This window comes from Ciconia boyciana, chromosome 1 (assembly GCF_034638445.1).
Source record: "Ciconia boyciana chromosome 1, ASM3463844v1, whole genome shotgun sequence".
Classification (NCBI taxonomy): domain Eukaryota; kingdom Metazoa; phylum Chordata; class Aves; order Ciconiiformes; family Ciconiidae; genus Ciconia; species Ciconia boyciana.
The window spans coordinates 212,255,834-212,274,732 of record NC_132934.1 but is presented as its reverse complement, the minus strand read 5'-3'; the positions used below and the strand labels follow the sequence as shown (position 1 = coordinate 212,274,732).

Genomic DNA, 18,899 nt, shown 5'->3' with positions numbered 1-18,899 from the left:
TCTGCACAGATGTCCTTAGGAGCTTTCTGTGTGTGTGAACCCAGTCCCTGGCCAAGTTTGCGGTTACACCAGGAAAGCAAGAATGGCTCAGTAGCATTGGCTTTCTTCTAGATTTGGTCAAGTCACTTAACCACAGTATTCTTCATTATCTTAATAAAAGAAACTACCATGGCCTCAGTGACAGTATCCACCAGGTGACAGTGTTGACCTAGTCCCCACAAAGTGCCTGTGCCGTGGCACTGCCACGGTCCCGGTATTGCAGATGGAGCAATGAGGCGGAAGATTCCAAAGTGCGGTTTGACCCATGTTCCCCGGACCATGCTGCCATGCTGACTGCAAAACCACTTTTCACATAAAGCGAATGTACTAACACAGGTTTGTCTTCAAAAGTTTGTTTTGGAGACTTCATATTCATCATGCGTTTTGAATTGCTAAGTGAAAAAGCCCGCTATAAAAGCAGAGAGGTGATATATATCTGTTTGAAAGGAGAAATGACACTGAGTACCTGTTACAGTCCAAAACTTTTCTTTCTGGTGTGAGTGTGACTTTTCAGTATGATGGGAGAGATTTAACATGTAGAGGATTTAACAGCATTTGAGTGCCCAAACCTTTATTAAATTCAGTGTTCAAACAGAGTAAAAGAATGTCCCTAATACAAATACTGTGAATTAAATACAGAGAAAAGGATTGCAGGGACATAATGTTGCTGATAAATTTTGTAGATTTGTGTAGAATGCTGTATAAATGAGGGCTTTTCATTTAAGTTAGGCCAAAAACAGGTATTAAAGGAGAAGAATCAAAAAAAAACATGGCAGATGAGAAGCAGCAAATTGAATGAACTCATATACATTGCTAGACCAATCTCAAAACAAGACTGATACAGATAATCATGTAACATAAAAACTAGGCTAAAGCTTAGCTCAAACCTGCCTAAAAATAGGTGGTAAATGAAATTTATCTACACTCTGTATAAAAGAATTTCACAGCCAGTGCTCTGGAACAGCTTTTTCTCAGGTGATCCCTGAAGACTGGTTCCCAGCTCACAACTGAGGATTAGCATTGGTTGAATGAAATAGCAAAATAAAGTATTCGCACTGTATTTGGGAGTTCAATGGCTTTTAGAAGATATGGTTGCTTTTAGAGCTTTTACAACATCAAAAGAAATCTTTCCCCAACATATAAGGCTCTTTTGCAAAGCATAAAGAGGACAACCTCTATCAAGAGCACATCTGCACTAAACAGTATGGGCTGGATCAGCTACATTGTGAAAAAAAATTGGGAAGAAGCTCAAAGTAAACAATGATATAGTTACCTATTGCAGTATGGTACGACTATCAAATTACTGATGCACTATTCTTTGTGATATTTACCACTATAAAGCAAATTTTGAAATTGGATTGTTTATTCAATGTTACATGAAAATTTCCTTTAAAAAAACACTATCCCATTAGCTGATGGGTAACATATATACCTATGGCTGCTGCACCTAGGGAAAAGCATTTAGAATACAAAAATGATGTTGACACAAAAAAATACCAAAGGGAGTTCTTAAGAAGAAGAAACACACAGTGTCTTAATGTCTGTCACAACCAGAGAAGGTTGGGATGTGTAAACCAGATATTTGGTCAAGCAAGAGTGGACATCACAATTTTTTTCTGACTTCTTCAAAACACAGTCTATGCCTAAGTAGTATCAAACAAGAATTCAAGCCAGGACATTGGTGAAAGCTTTTCTCCCCTTTTTTTCTGAGAAAAGACTCTTTTTTTCATCACAGTTCACATGTTGTGAAGAATGACCTTACCGTTCAGTTGTCAAACAGTACTTGAAAATTGCATTTGCTTTTTAGTCTTAGGCACTTGTCTATAAATTGCCTACTAAAGCCAGTTCCTAGGTTAGTGATAGTCTGTGTGAACTGATGGCAGAGAGGTATAAAAGTAATCTATTGTACAGGTTTTTCCCTGCGACTGAAATGCCTGAGTTACTTGCCATTACAGGATTTTAAAATATTCATGGCAAAGAAATTGTGACTTATACAAGAATCCATTTTCAGGCACTTTTTCACTGATTTTCAGAAACTCTGCCTGCATAAATACTGTTGAATCAAACCTAAGCTTGATCTCACAATTTCAATTCCAGTGGCATGAAACTGTTGCATCGGGCTGAGAGATGTAGGCAAATACCTCTCTCTCATTTATCCTACAGCTATGTCACACCTATCCAGCAGCACAGGGACACCCTGTGAGAACTGGCTCCAGAATATTTGACAGGTCTCAAAGTTGCCATTTTATAGAAATAATATCTCTCAAAAACATACATCTGCATTTTATAGTTTAACCCTACCACCATTCCTCACATGCATACTCCTTTCTTATAAAAGAAAATTTGTATTCAGTGGTCTCTACTCCTTGGTCTCTACTCCTCCACCAACAGAATAAAATCTGGAATTAACACAGTGTGTCTAATAAAAACACGGTTTTATTCTGTATGAGTCTCCCTCTCCTCTCTTTGCCAACCCTCCTATCTCCTTACATTAGAGATATATACCGTGGTACCTATAAGAAGCATTTCGCTGGGTGTCTGCAGGATTTCATATCCTTAAGGTGGAGACCATCAGCCTGATTTTAATCACTTTTATATTGAATACAAAACCAAAATCAAGGCTCGCCTCTGGTTTCTTGTGAAGCAACATGCACTTAATGTACAAGAAAATAAACATTTGGTAAGCTCATTCAGTTAATACCAAGGACTAATTATTTCTATAAGTTTGCAGTATCAGACCCAGTTTAGTTTTTTATAATATTTTACAGGTTTTTTGTTATTTTAAATATAATCCCTATGACCCCATTGTGATAGTATATATGGTCATTAACATGAACATACACAATGATTATTCTACAGAAATATTAACACATGCATAAACATATTTGTTTATGGATATTAATAAACTAAGAGTCAGCTTTATTTTAGGAACAAGGCTTTTTACTGGTGTAAAGGCAGTGACACAGTTGGACATAATAGTCACCTGCTATGAATTGCCAGATTTTGATTGTCCAAATTGAAGTGGAACAATATCTTATTAAAAAGACAATCCAATACTTGAAATTGCAAAAGGAGAAAAAGTTTATATAACACTATAGTATATCTGTCTAATTTGGAATATACTGTTAGATCATGCATAAGCTCAAAAAAATATGTGCTATTCTGGTGAAAATGGACTTTCTGAAGTTTTTGCTATAGACTGTTGGGTAAAAAATTGACAAAGACTACTTATAAGTGTTATTTATTGTATGATCTCTGTGAAACACAGCATGTTTGTTTATCAATTTGATAACATTCTCTTTAATTCCAAAATGAAATGGCATTTGATAATGAACTGATTGTCATTTTAAAACCCCTTTAGTTTTTGAGGTGCTATTGTGTATATATATTTTTTTTCCCCTTGTTAAGTGTAAAGCCTATAGTATTACTATGTCAAATTCAGATGAATCGTGACAAATAACATTTTCACAATGGGAAATGTTAACATGCTACATTCCTTTCTTTGGAAAAACAAAAAAAATTATCACAGAAAACACATTTTAATTTAATTATATCCTTTAGGTCATTAAAGTGATGTAATGTGCATGTCAGTCCTCTTTTCATCCACAGATTACTTTAATCCTTCATGTGCATTTTTTTTTTCCTCTGGCTTTCTTTCATATTTGCTTTATTTTGAAATTGCATGCTGTCTGGATTATTTGTGCATGACCTCCACATTAATTTCACATTGAATGTTTACATACTCTGAGAGACTTTCATGGATCATTTATTCTACAGGTGCATTTTTTTTCCTTTGTTTTCAGTTACTGAACTTTAAATATGCCTGAAATGTAAAAGTGGCATGAAACTTTCGTGACACAAGTAGACAACTATTTTAACAGAGATTTTCAGTACCTAACTGCACATCTTTCAGAAATACATATTCGAAACCACATTTTATGCTGTGGTTCCAAAATGTAAGAAAATTAATTATGTTCTGGAACTCTATTCCATTTCAGAATTGGAGCCCAATACTGGTTATCTTTCTTTTGAGCAATGACAAACACATGAAATTGGCCCTTTAAATTAGTTAAGAAGGCCTCCGATCTCTTGGAGGTGATCGCTTGCAAAGCCATGTGTCTGGGCAGTGCATATGTTCAGTACAGTTCAGGAAACAGTGTAGGACATTGTCTGATGGACAACACAGACCACTGCAGATAAGCACTATCTGCAGCTCTGCATAGGTGGCCTCTGGAAATACCAGCTTCTCTCAATTGACTGTATAGGGACCCTAATTCCTCATTTAGTATCTGAATAGATGTCCCAAGCAGGTATATCCTGCCTTTACATAGTGCGACTGTCTACAAAGTCAGTGCCATGAGCCCTTGCGACTGTCTACAAAGTCAAAGGTTTTATTAAGTAAAAAAAAAACAAAAACAATTTCTTCCATATTAATTCCCAATTTAAAGAATTAAAGCAATATATGTTGCTCAACATGCAATGAAATACTGCTTATCAGCAGAATTCCATCTCTAAATCACATAAAACTAAAAGGGTATCCAGAGGAACCTAATGAGTACATACACATGTATAAAATAAAACAAAGTATTTTGTCTTAAATTATGGGAAAAAAAACATTAAAACACACTTAAGAAGTTGTCAATGAAGAGGCCAAATAAAACAGTGAAATCAGCAACAGTTACCAGAAAAAAATATTTGATTTTAATTGGCACAGAGCTGAATTCACATACCTACTACAAGTAAATCAAAGGCTTCTGCTTCCCTCTTTACAGCCTATTCTTTTTCAGCCAGTTAATTAATTTTGTGCACAGTCTGCTATGATTAAAGATGAGTGGCTTGATCTCAAAGCATGCTGAGCCATCTGTAGCCCTTTATCTGAACAAGCCAAATGCGATAGTTTCCAAATAAGGAGCTGAAGGTTGTGATTTGAGACCTCTGTAATCAAATCGATCCAGTCTCCAGGGGATTTGCCTTCAACCTGCAGACCTCACCGCAACCACCTCCGATTCTTTGCAGCCACTTGGTTTGGACTGATTTGAGTCACTACAGTTCTCTCCACTTTTACAAACTAGTTGTTTTGTCAGCATGAGTGTGACAACAATTAGACGTCCCTGTTTTTGCCCCATGCCTTTTCTCCTTCACAGTCATTCAATGACAAGCGTAAAAAGAACTTCATCTTTTCACGAAAATTCCCATTCTACAAGAGCAAGGAGCAGAGTGAGCAGGAAACAAGTGATCCAGAACGTAAGTAACCTCTTGGAGACGATGTCACATGCAGCAGCACAAAAAATGGGTGACACGCATGATACCAGTACCCCGCACATCTAGGCAAATATCTGTCATAGGCAGGCAGGAGAGGTATTACTACTGTGACCAATGTGTGACTGCAGTTTGGATCCAGCTGGTCCTTCCTTCCCTGGAAACGTCATTTTCAGAAGAATAAAACAGTGACCTTAACTTTTGGAACAGCAAATGTGGCTCCTCAAAGTTGTTGTGGCACCTGTCATAAATCCAAACTTGTCTCTGATTAAATATTCCCAGATCAGAACTGGCTCAAAATAATTCAAATTTATTTCTTTCACAATACTAAACTAAATTGTTACTTTCTAAAAGGTCTGCTTTAATCTCTTTTTTGCCTTTGACATTCTCCAAGTTGATTGCCATGGGCAGCTTCACTGAAAGTTTAACAATTAAATGAAGCATTCGTGCTAACAGCTTAAAGAAGTAAATCAGATCTCGGAATGTGTACTTCCCCAGGCATTTACTGCTTGCTTAAATTATATAGAGAACCAGCATTATTAAAACTATATGCTGGTTCCAAGCCCAAATATTCACTTTTTTTTTCTTAATAATTCTCTCCTAAATTTATCCGGTGAGGATCATTTCTGGGACTTTATTTATTGGGTTGTTCCGTCTTCCTCACAGCTCCAAAAGCCATGTATAATGGTCACTGCCTCTTTCATTGGCTGCATTCCCATCGAATATGGGTTTAAAGCTGTTTCAGAAAGAAAAAGCAGGGATCCAGATTGCTCAATCAACATGGTCAGTCATGGTAGTATCCATTTCAACTCCACTGACTTCTTCCTTCCTCTTCTGCGGCTGTTCTTCCTTTCTCATTGCTCTCTCTGGGGACTTCCGTGCAGGACATCCCCGGATTAGGTGACGACGGTTATGGAACAAAGACTCTGAGTAAGTTCCCAGGAATGGTCACTGTAAATCTTTTTTTGTTTTGTTTTGTTTTGGCTTCTGTTCCTTCTCTGAGGACCCTCCACTCCTAGCATGCACAAGATAGAGTTTTATTTGTTACCCAGCTGTGAATGCATTAAAAATGTTTCAATCGTTTTGTTCTGCATGACGATATTAAATAACATACAGTGTATCAAGCAGACACTTTCACTTCTTTTGTAATAACACCTTTTGTTTCTGACAGTATGTTATTGTTCCCATCATGGCAGTTCTGTAGAGTAGCATACCTAGAACTCGGTTTGCTGCCTACACTGTTCTTTTCAGCAACAACCCCTCCCTCTCCATCTCAAGGGAAAGTTAAACATTTTAACTTGATCACATCCTGAGGAGATCAATAGAAAATTATTTTATGCTGTTGCTTCTGCATTTTCAGCTTTTTGCATGGGACTGTTTGTTACTTTGCTGGATTTTAGCTTAGTATTTGTTATTAATGGAAGAAGTCATTTGCAGGCTAGAGAAGACCATGCCTTCTCCAAAGCTAATTTTGGACCCATTTCACCATTAGCAACCTATTCTCTGTCATGCAACCTTAATCAATTTCTTTTTCTGATGCAGCAATCCTGTCTCAAGACTTGGCATTGCAGAATGTGTAACGTGTCAGAAACGATTTTGCTTCCTCGAAAGTTAGACCAGAAAAATTGTATAAAGTGAAATACTTGCAGCTGATTTCTGTATAAATAGCTACATTATATTCTGTATCCAGATCGAAATCATTTAAAGAAAATGCCACTTGCATGTGTTTGGCTGCTTCTTCCTCAGTTATTCTTTTTCTTACTCGCCAACTAATTGGAGCAAAATGTGTGTGAATGTTAACACTGCATCGCCTACTGTTTTGTATGTGCTTTTTAATTGCAGGAATGCACATCCATGCACACAATTTTAGAGATTATTCCATCTCTGACTGATTTGTTGAAGGGACATTTTAATGGTTTAACTTTAAGCCATACACTAGCTCGCAATTTAAAGATGAAAGCTTCATCTCTTGTACGAAGAACAGTTCTGCAAGACTAGTTTTGTCAGTGACAGGCAGCAAACATCGGTGTCATCTGAATTTTAACCATTCTGCTACTTTAAGTAAAGTGTCATAGCAGCTCATTAGCAACAAATGCAGATCGTTCCCCACCTAAAGAGAAGTAGAATACTTCTGATCTGATCTGATAACCCCCCTGAATATCTGTGTCCTTTCAAAGACAAATCTCCATAACATCCAACCATTTGAAAGGAGATAACTGAATTCTGCAAATTGCTAAGGAAAAAGTAGCGCAGAAGTATTATACAGGCTCTAGTTTCTCTATTAATATTGCACCTAGTTTTCAATTACTGACACACCTCTAGACGTTCCTGCCCATCCAAGTTTCACTGACATTCAACTCAGACATGCTTTTTAATGACAGTTCTTACTATGAAGGATATTTGTTCTTGTTTGATGGTCCTGTATAGCATATTAGTTTGAGACGACCCTTGTTAACTTGCTACGAAATGTCCGAAAGTCAACACACTGTTTTCTTCAAAATGTAAGTTTAATTTTTTAAAGCTTCTTACTAAGCCCAAGATCAAAGTTTTCCATTACTATTTTTATCAGATATCATCCCCTCTCATTGCTGCTGCTCCAGTAACCCCATCAGTCCCACTCTATGAACCCCAAGCCATTAGACTGGTATGTGGGGGAAACACAGCACCTGTCAGAGGAGAGGTGGTCTTGGTACTCTTCCCATAGTTATCCCTCATGACATCCATGCATGGTCTACTCTGGGTTCATCCCAGGGGATTCTTGGCTTTTATGAGTTCCTTCTTTCACTGAGAATGTTTAGAGGCAGCTGCAGGTGAGTGTTGTGGGTCACCCACACCCTAATCTGCCCACTGGTTTAATGACAAATATTGGACCAATTTTGGCTCCTGGTGTTTGTCAGGAGGTGACTTATTTGTACCCATTGTCCATTTAACCCCTGTGTCTCATTCTCATTAACCCAGGGTGGCTCCCCACTGTATAGCCATTATACCATTGGCTTCTAAATGTCCTGGACTATCTGAAAAGTTTCAACTGTCAAACGATCTTTCAGGTGCAAAGTAATCAGCACTTCTACCAGAGACACTATTAAGACCACTGTTTAATGTGGTCCTGCAGACCTCCTGGAGACCATATAGCATGGTCTGACTGACCATAAACAGTCTGCTGACTACAGTTTGGGAATAGCAACTTCACATGATATAGACTGCACCTTCCTTTAAATAATATGATAATAGAAACAGGGCACCAGACTTGCCAAACCACAAGTCTGATCCATCATGATAGTACTTATATCCCTATTCACCCATCCAGACTGGTCTGGTAAAGGTTTTCATACTCTAGCTCAAATCCTGAGGCTAGACAATGTCTGAGAAAAAGATTTTTTCCATTTTTTTTCTTAGTTTTGTCATTGGCTTTGTCTTCTTTTTTTGGACAGGGTAAAATAGACACAGTTACAATATTTGATATCAAAACCATTTTCATGTTAATTTGTTAATCCTTTGGAATAATGCACAGTGATTAAAGATGGACACAGGTTAGAAGTTTAGCAGGAAAAGTTCCAATGCATTAATGATGCTCGTTACTGACAGTGCAGAATAATATAAGCAGACACTCAGGTTTCATCAAATTACTCAAGATGTCCAGTGAGATGCACGTAGACCATAATATACTTTGAAATCAAGTTATCTGAGATGTCATTAACTGTCTCATCAGGAAAAGACATGGCTTTGCCATGACACGTATCACTAGCTAATAAGTATACTCTCTTTCTGAAATGCCACAAGAGAGAAAGCTTTCATTTTACCTGTGTAAATTATCTAAGATTTTTCAGGTGATGCCACTGCATAGTTTTTATTTCCTCTCTGCACAACTACCTTTGCATGACTGTGGCAGTTCTTTTAAGTTTCTGCAGCTCTGTGGTGCTTGGTTATGTTCTTTAATTTGCTGTACTGTTCTTGCAGAACATGTTTCTTCTAATGCCAGCGATAGTGAAAGTAGCTACAGTAAGTTACTGCTTTCATTAGAGTCCTTTTACTTTGCATTGCTTGTTCTGTTTGTTTCTTTTATTTTGTTTCTCTCCTTGCTACTCTTTTGTTAATGTTAAAAATACGGTTGGAGCAAATGGCTTGGAATTCAAATTTACAACCACATCTTGAGTACAAAGCTGTAAAAGAAAACTGGCAACCTTTATAAGAAAAGGGAGGAAGGATGTTATTTGGAATGTATTCTGGGGCATAAAACCAAACCTGGCTTTGGGTACCCTGTGAAAGTCAGGATTATTTGGTTTAGGGACAAGAAGTTTATTTCAGCAGGGAGGGGGCAGTTTCTTGATGATCTTTTAGGAGCAAAATCACTCCATAGCTGTAGTCAAACCTGCGAAAGGCATCCTCTTTACAAGGTCACAATTTTTGCCTGCATTTCTGCATGCCTGTATGAAGGGCTAAGAAATAGTCCCAAAAATTTTGTTGAGCCCTTAATTTTGGCAGTACAGACTTCCTAATGCATATTGAAGTCTTCAAAAAAAGGTATGATAGAGCTTCACCCCTTAGGCACTGCCACTGAATGTCACTGATTCCCTGTAAGTGGAGGTCCCAACCCTGCAACCTGATTTGGTTGGAACTGCAGACTCCATGTGATCATATAGACAAGAGGCAGATTGTACGATCTGGGCAAAAATTTAATCAATATAACTATTTTTCTGGAAGTGTTGAAAAGCAAAAAAATTAAGGCATTAAATAAATGACTGGAAATGTAATAAAAGGTAATTAAAATGATAGATTGCTTATTAAATCACCCAGTTGTTTAATTTTTTCAAGCCATTTGCTTAGCAAATCAAGTTTTCCACCAGTCACTCAGCACTTGTGCTAAGCACCCGCATACATTCAGGTAATCATTGGTATCATACCTCATATTTACTAGTCTTGATATAGTGCATAGCAGTTGAGCTCTGTTAATAAACACTGGTTTGTTTCAGTAAAACAGCTAATCTTATGCAATTCAGAAATGGTAAATTAGTTTGTATTCTCTTGTATTTCAAAGGTTTCCTTGGAAAGCAATTGCCAGAGTCACAAGAAAACAGTAGGCGCTCTTGAACTGCCAAGATCCAATTCTGAACCACTTTATTTTTAATGTGTCCTCTATTGAGGAGGAGAGGAGGATTTTATGTTTGAAATATAGGATGCTCTTTCCCCAGACTGACTTTACAATCAGGAATGAGTCAATAGGTTAAATTTTCAAAAGTTTGCATGAGTCAAATCTCCTCCAGGTGTTTATTTCAGGGTGAGCTCAGGGTAAAAGCCCAGACGAAAATCTAGGCTGGTGGCTGAGCACATCCCATGCCTGATGTACTGTCCCAAACAGGAGATTTAACAGGGGTGCCCACTTGCAGCCACATATTTGGAGCAGGTCCACAAAAGCTAGTTCCCAAAATTCATCATGACAGGCCAGGTAGCCAGTTCCTTGTTCACTGTGCAATAGCTTGAAACGAAGTGTATGTTTTGAGGTGCAAGAAAGGGGATAGAAATGGTTTGGGGTAGTTAGTTGGGACATAGATGCTTGGAAGGAAAAGGAGTGTTGGGGTAACAACTGCCCACAGCAGGTGCTCTCCTTCTAGGGTGGTTTCCACCTGGGCAAGCTCCTGTCTCATCCTGGCAGCATCCAGCCTACATCTTGTTGGCTGGAGCTCCCCACACATTACTGGTGTGTCCAAAAACTGCTGCCTGGTGGATACGATGCAGGCAGGGCTTCCTTCTCTGCCCATGGGAGAGCTATGCCATTTAGCAGCAGAGGAAGCCAGTCTTAGGTTATGCCAAATGAAAGTGGCTTTAAAGTCCAGGAACTGGTGCCCAAAGGGCCTAATTCCATTTGCTAACAATTCATTGGTGTGTGCTGACATGGCATTTGAAGGCATGATCTTGGGCAACCAGCAACTTTGGTGACCAGCTTTCGGAAATTAGTGGTTTAGATGTCCATGATGGCACATCAACTTTAGCCTGACTGTGTGTTCAGTTACTACATGGCCATGGTATATCAGCATATCTCCTGTGGGGACTTGCAGCCCTCCTGAATCCAGATGGTTACTCTCTGGATCTCCAGGCTACCCTATGTCAACAGTACGTCCCATCGCACAGCTCACTGCAGTAAATCTCCCCTAGAAAAATTATGACTCAGGAACAGAGAAGAATCAGACAGAGAAGAGCGAGAGGTGGGTGGTCAGAGAGAGCAGTCAACAAATTGTGAGGGCATGGAGATAACAGAGTTGAGGCCTGTCATGAAGAAGTTGTCTTATTTCACTGCAGTTCTGACCTTGTGGGACTGCTGAGAGAGGACACTGCACAGCAGAAGCCTATCAATATCCCTCATGTGGGAAGAGTAATTATCAGACCTAGTCTGTGAACATTTCCTAAAGACATATTCTTCACTGCCTTCTAATTTATTTATTCCTAATGAAACAAAAAAAATAATAGGTGCTCCAGGTAAAGCTCATTCCTGGTAGAATAAGACAGCACGCAGTTATTATTTCTGCTCTTCTTGTTTGCATCTGGGTAGCTGGGAACAGGGCCCAATGTCAGTCACTGCCACAGAACCAAGCTTGTTTTAACTCCATTAGGAGCCAGCCATGTTGCAAAGCTGTTCTTCAGTGTGATGTAGTGCCATTTTGAGGAGAATTTGTGTGTTCAAAGTGAGGCACTACAAGTTATTTTACCAGGACACCGTGTGTGTTGACTTGCAAACTCATCTAGTTCTCAGTCTGTGCACTGGTGAAATGGGGCATACTAAGAGGAGAAAGAAAAGTGAAGCTGAAAAATTCATGGGGAGCAAATAGAAAACTGCTGGAGAACTCAAGGGTTTTCCATGGGGTTGTGACCCTGTCCCAGTGCCCCTTTTCTCTTCTGTTTCCCAAGCAAATGAGCAGGAAGAAAGGGGTTGCCTGCCCCGCTCCTTTCTGAATTGTGGGAAATCAGCAGTTCACACCTTGGCCAGCACAAAGAAAAGTGTGTGGGTAAGAAATGACTGGCAAGTGCCACGTGTTCTCCTGCAGACGTTCAGATTTGTTCCTATAAAAACAGGCCAGTTGGAGTCCACAGTGAGGTGTTCTGCATTTTTTCTAGTGGGTCTCTGGCAATTGCTTTAACATGTGTCTCTAACTTTTGCTTCTCATGATGAGCATTTTAGTGAAAAGTAGCTAGTGTTGAAACCTGTACTATTTGATCATTCTTAGAACCATTCCAAATCAGGGGTACAACTACCCAAAGTGACGTTGAAGGCTTCTGAGAGCTGTCCAGGCTATGCCCTGGACAGTGATTAATAGAGGGGTTACAAAATGACTGGGCTTTTTCTAGGAGATATTCTGACACATTCATATTTATTTAGAAAAATATATTGCTTAAAAATTTGAGTATCTGGCTGAAGTATTGCTCACGTCTTGGGCTTCGGGGTTAAAAAAACTTTTCTACAGAAGTCAGATACTTTTTATTTCAAAATAATAATATAATTGAAAATCCTCCTATGTGGTCTCAAAAGAAAATTCTTTGACCACTTCTTAGCAACAAGGCTGTTGCAGGCAGTAAACCTGATTTCTTCTGTCAGTGCTCTCAACACTGAGTTTGTAATGAGCAAAAGAGCTGGAGCCAACAGTGGGATTTTCTTTATCCCAACAAATAACTTTCAGCCCCATTAACTTCAGGGGGAACCACAAATACATTTGACAGTAGAATCTGGCCCTTTATAAAAAATTAAAAAGTATTTTTGAGCCAGGAACAAATGTTGGCCTGATCTAAAAGGGGCTGAGCTGCCACACATGACTGCTACTGCGTCATATTGGCCATGCTAATATGAAGGCTATAACCATGTTAGTTGATTTGCACCTGTTCTCAGCAGTAAAACCAAATTTGCAGGGTGGTATATAAAGTCCTGGTCTAGCAGAAAGTTGTTCTTGTTGTGATAAGGATACATACAGCCAACTTTGACTTATCCCTGAACCAGCCAATCAAACCATGACTGAAAGTCTATTTTGAGCTCTGTAACTTAAAATGTTGTGATTTCTTTTTCAAACCAAGCTTGTAAGAACATATTTTTTACTGTGGACTCATCAGTTTTTATTCTGCAAGACATGATTTTCATAATGGCCATGAATTTCAAGTCTCTCTACTGCATATGTGTGGTAATGCTCTTACACGTAGTTCAGTAAAGGTTTTTACAGCTGTCATCAAAAATACACACACATTACCACATCTATTGAGCCTAATTGCATAACTGGTTGTGATTGCACCAATTAACTGGAGAGGCAACACATGACTAAAAGTTAAAAATAAGGAAAACTGTTAGAAACAAAAATTTTTACGCTCTGTCAGCAAGTCAGCAAGTCACTCTTGTAATGAGATTTGAAGACTCCGAACAAGGTTAAAGGAGTCCTGATTATTATGTTAGGCCACTGATTAATTAGGACACTTATTTTGGCTCTTACACTCCCCAAGGATTACTACACTATTCAGGCACACTCAAATTGGCACAAGTATTGAAGTTTCATTTTCTGCCCTCACAAGCTCTATTGATCTTAAACATAAAGTGCCAATAGATCCGTTTTCAGTCACAAGTTCATTCTCAGACTACTGATTTATGTATTGGATTTCCAGCCTTTCATAGCTATCAATATATTTCCAAAAGTCATGTGTTTACTTACATAAATAGAGATCCAGCAAAGGGATTTTGAGCCAAATAGAGGTTAGGATATTGACTGTCCAGTGCAGTCTGTGCAGATGAAACAAAACAAGAAATTGACTTCTCCAAGATCTTGCAAGTCCAACTCGGGTAATCCATACCTTAGCGCAAAACCAAAACGGATGGTGACAGAAGAATAAGCCTTCTTTGAGTTTAGATCCAGCTGAGCAACAACATTCAGGCAAGGGCTCAAAAATAAAATTAATTTGTCTCATCTACATGTTTTTCACATGTGTATTGATGGTAACCACCACCATTAGTCCAGAAATTTTAATGAACACAAAAATTCCCTTTGATTTTTCTAAAGTCATAAATAATTTTTAGCTGTCTTCATAAGTATTACTTTTTTATTATTCACTGCCTTAGACCCCTTTACAGATTTTTTCATTCACAGCCACTAATAGGATGTCAAAATCCATGGGTTCCCACAGCATAAGGTGCTTGATGCGGGTGGGCGTTTGGTTACATGGTGGCTGCACCACAGCAGCTCACAGCAGCTCTCCTGTCCCGTTACTCACATGCTGGGTGCAGTTACACCAGCACTGTGGAAGCTATGGATGCTCTGGCAAGACAGTTGGAAATGGGGCCTTTTTATGGGTTACATGAAAAATGCCTGATATCTGCCAGGTCTGCACTGAAACTGTGATTTTGAGCCTTTCACAGACTCTCTGCCATCTAACCAGAAAGGGAAAACAGAGGCAACACCTTAAATCCATTTTAGGGCTACTCCTCTGCCCTAAAACACCATAAAATCTTTTAAAAAATTGAAATTAGTAGTCCTTGTGAAAGTCACCTGACCACCCGAACCCTCTCATCCCAGTTTATAGAGGCTGCGGGTTATAACAAACTCCAGGTTATTCTTCACTTCCGGACCATGAGAACTCAGCAACAGGCAAACCAAGAAAAAAGGGAAGCAGAGCCATAGTAATCCTGGGAAAGTCCTCTTTTTGACTTTGTGGAATTTTACTGAAGAACAAGGGATCATGCCAAAATCCTACAGAAAGGGCTTTTTCTTTTTTTGCTTTTTGTTTTGTCTGTTAAATTTCACAAAGATTTTCCAGATCAATATAGCTAACCTGTGCTAATTAAGCCATTAATGTGGATGGTAAATGAGGCTTAGTCAAATGATAAATAAGAGCTCATGTCCTGCTGAATTTCACACTGTGTCTCACACCTCAAAGCCATCACAAGGTTATAGCAATCCGATTATTGATTGACTCTAGAGTTCTTCATTATACTTAATACTTTATGGACTACTTCAAAACCATGCAGTACTGACTGAGTAGAGATCATTAAAGAATACCATCTGGTACAGTTAACATGCATATTAGCCTCCGATGACTTACAGGATTTTGTCTGGACAGTACTTGGCAGGATTTCATTCACATAGAAACTTGAGCTTCCTGAGCCCTTTTTCCAGAAAAGAAAAGTAGTGGAAATGGTGCAGCTTTCCCCCATGCTCATGCTCCATGTTGAGTCTGAAACTCAATGCTGAAGAGCCTTCACTCAGGAAGATACCTATCTTTAAGTCCCTGTGTATCACAGTCAGCCTCAAAGTTTCTCCGTACTTGCTGCAACCCTTTCCAAGAGCTTAAGCTTCAGCATGATTTGAGTGCGCTGGAGTTTTTTCTTTGCCTTCAGTCTGGTCACAGTTTCACAAGACCTCCGTGAAACGACAGGCTCGTTTGTCTCCATAGCCTATACTCTACTGATAGCGTGGATGTAACGACAGCTTTAGCATGTGGACATGTCTGCCAGAGACTGGGCAAAACAGAAGGTAAAATTTGTGCTGGCTTATTTGTGCTGGTTATAATTCTGTGCCAAAGCCAAATATTAGCCCACAGAAAAATTTTTAAACAATAAAGTCAGAGTTATTGGCTATTAACTTTCAGTTGCTCTTGTCACTGTCAGTCCCATGGGATTCTACTGTTTAAATGCAGATGTCTGCATCTGACCTTGCTGTTTAAATGCCGTTATGGGACAATGGAGACAAACACACCCTTCTGACTTTTTCTGTCATCCCAAAGTAGACTTCTAAAATAGGTCAGATGACTCATGTCTTAGAATAAGCACTTGCCTATTTGTAGGCACCCATTGACTCCAAAAGGTACCTAGGGACTAGCTTAGACATAAGCACTCACGATATACAGGTTTCTGAAATTAGCTGAAAGGAATCCCCTTCTGCAGATCTGTATGCCATTGAAACAAGTATTTTCAAGTTTAAGATTGTATTCGTACAAACAGGCTCCCCTCCACATGCCTAGTACATGATGGCTTCATCACCCACCCCAAGACTGACTTTCTCAGGCTGTTGCAAAGCGTAGCCTTGTCTCCTGGGGGCTGGAGGACAGGCAGTGCAGAGGCATCCTCATCCAGCCTGGAGAGTGAATCATTTCATCTCCAGGGGAATGGGACATCCTGAGTTTTATACCACCCCCAAAATTCCCAGAGAAACTTAAGGGAGAATAATACGTCTGATGTATTAAACCTAGTGTAACAATAATTCTAGGTTTTTAACTTTGCAAAAAGCCAAAGTGATTATAGTATCAAACATTTGCAAATAGAGAAGAAAATCCATTATCCACACTCCTCATATGTTATGTTGCCTTGCCCTCAAAAGTTGTCTAATCTTTTCCTTTTATTAAAAATTATGTTTTCTCCTTTGCTGCTTCAGCACCATTGCTAGGTTGGAGTTGGTCCTGTCTGTTTCCCCCTCTCTCCTAACACATCAGTACTTTTTTTATTTGCTTTTTCTGTCGTTGTCCTTAACTACAACATTATATTTACTTAGTATTTTTACTTACTGTAATATCTAAATTAGTTGCAAAATCCCATCTGTAGGTTTTCTCAGAGATAAGTCCTGAACTGACTAAAAATAGAATCATAATTTTAAACTTTGCTAAGAGCCTGAGTCATATTTAGAACCTGCCAGAGCCCTTATGTGGTACCAAGTATGTGATAGTGACCCAAAAAGAGAAATGTCCAAGAATCACTCATGCAGTAGGTTGAAGAATCCTCCTCCCTCTGCTCTTGCATTCTCGTAGAGGAGAGGACAGTGATGCATCGGGGCTGTACACCTGCACCCAAGTGTCATGGTCCATACAGTGCCACTTGTTTCTCATGGCAAATTTCTCTGCTTTAGTTCCCTAAATGTCACCATGAGGAAACAGCACTGTCCTAACAGGAGTGGAGGGAGGATAAGTGTGTAAAATAGGATGCTGTGAGATTTGTGTTCAGGGAAAGGATAAGGGTCAGTAAATAGCTCATAGCTAGATGTGAGGCTGTGAATAAACTAGACTATGGAGGTTATGCACAGAAGGACGATCAACCAAAATGTATATATTCTGAGAATAAAAATTGTTCACTTTAGGTAGCCTGTGGATTTGCCCTGCAGCAGCATGTTAGGGCCTTAACAATCAGACAAGCAAAAGAATTGCACCTTAAATTTCTGCACTATCCTTGTAAAAAACAGCCTTGCTATCAAATCAATAAATGAAGCCTTATTGCCCATCACTGAAAAAGCCCAATTTCAGCAAAGATAATTGAAACACGTGACAGGGGAGGGAAGGGAAGGAAACAAGTGATCTCCGCACTTTGAAGCTATGAGGGACTTTGGAATGGTTCAGGTGAAAGCATTACCAGAGAGAAGTGTTGAACCCGATCCGTCTCTATGTGAAGCATTTTATCAAGATTTAGTACTTGATGTGTTGCTTGTCAGCTTCAATCTCTTCTCTTTCTTCTCTCATCAGGAGGCCAAGAAGACTGCATCTTTTCTTATGAACCTGTCACAAGACAGGAAAGTAAGTTTCATCTGCTTTTCTGTCACTGTTCCTTATATTCTTCATTTCACATTTTTGGGGCCAGCAGAGCAGTAAGCCTTGCTGTGCCATCCCCAGATTCTCTGTGTCTCCTTTTTCTTGGCCACTCAGTCTACCGCATACAAAAGAAGGGTCTTAAAGACTTAAGGGTCTCCCTCGCTAGCCACCACTTCCTAACATTCTCAGGACTCTCCCCAGTATGCTCTCATGGCCTTTACTAATAAATATGTTAATCAGTCTACAAAATATTGACGCAGATTTTCTAGATTTACTGCAATATTGTTACATGGGAAGCCTTTATTATTTTCCTTCTCATGTGATAGGGGCCTCTAATCATGGTAGAGGAACCTACAGGAAGGCAACTGAAAATGGGAGCGCACCCACCTGCTTTAATGGGGGATGCACTCATATAACTGAGGAGAAAAAGCCCTACAATATCCTTTCCATGCCTCATGAGAGGGTCCATCTGCAAGCATTTGAGAGTGACCTTGTTGAGCAATAGCAAATATATACACTTCCACATAGCTGACTACACGTGCATGCACCATCACAGAGCTCTGCAAAATGAGTGGTACTCATTCCTTTTTCCTTATCCATGTCAATAAATAAATTAGTCATCAATAAAATGTACACCTAAGTTTTCACTTCATACATAAAGGCAGCAACTCTGGTTAGTGCATCTTTGGGAAGATTTACTGTTATTGCCAGTAAGATGATCAAAATGTGCCTTTCTTTTTGTTGTTCAGTTAATTACACCAGGCCGGTTATTATTCTGGGTCCTATGAAAGATCGGATCAACGATGATTTGATATCTGAATTCCCTGATAAGTTTGGGTCATGTGTACCACGTAAGTATGATCTTATTCCTTGTTCTGCAGCTGAGTGAGCTGTATCCCTTGGTGCCACACATTAAGTGAATTGCTGTGAATGCAGCATCCATGAACTATATGTCGTTAAGTTTCTCAAAAGCCATTTGTCCATTGGACAAAAAAGGGGAAAGGAATAAACAAAAACAGATTGTGAAGGTCTGGAAAGAATTTCTCAAAAGAATTGTCTCAAAAGCTGTA

At 39.1% G+C, this 18,899-nt stretch overlaps 1 protein-coding gene across 8 annotated transcripts in view; it reads left to right on the top strand.

Annotated features, from left to right (window-relative positions):
• The window catches only part of DLG2 (discs large MAGUK scaffold protein 2), a 1,049,275-nt gene that overhangs the window by 1,019,018 nt on the left and 11,358 nt on the right, over positions 1-18,899 (top strand). For 5 of the 8 annotated variants that reach the window (XM_072850809.1, XM_072850803.1, XM_072850804.1 and 2 more), the window contains 3 exons: positions 5,184-5,283; positions 17,764-17,814; positions 18,579-18,680. In XM_072850809.1, coding sequence (XP_072706910.1) covers positions 5,184-5,283; positions 17,764-17,814; positions 18,579-18,680 — 253 coding nt within the window. Of the gene's footprint in view, positions 1-5,183; positions 5,284-6,182; positions 6,229-17,763; positions 17,815-18,578; positions 18,681-18,899 lie in introns of all 8 variants that reach the window. The other 3 variants (XM_072850805.1, XM_072850806.1, XM_072850802.1) reach the window with 1 other exon arrangement.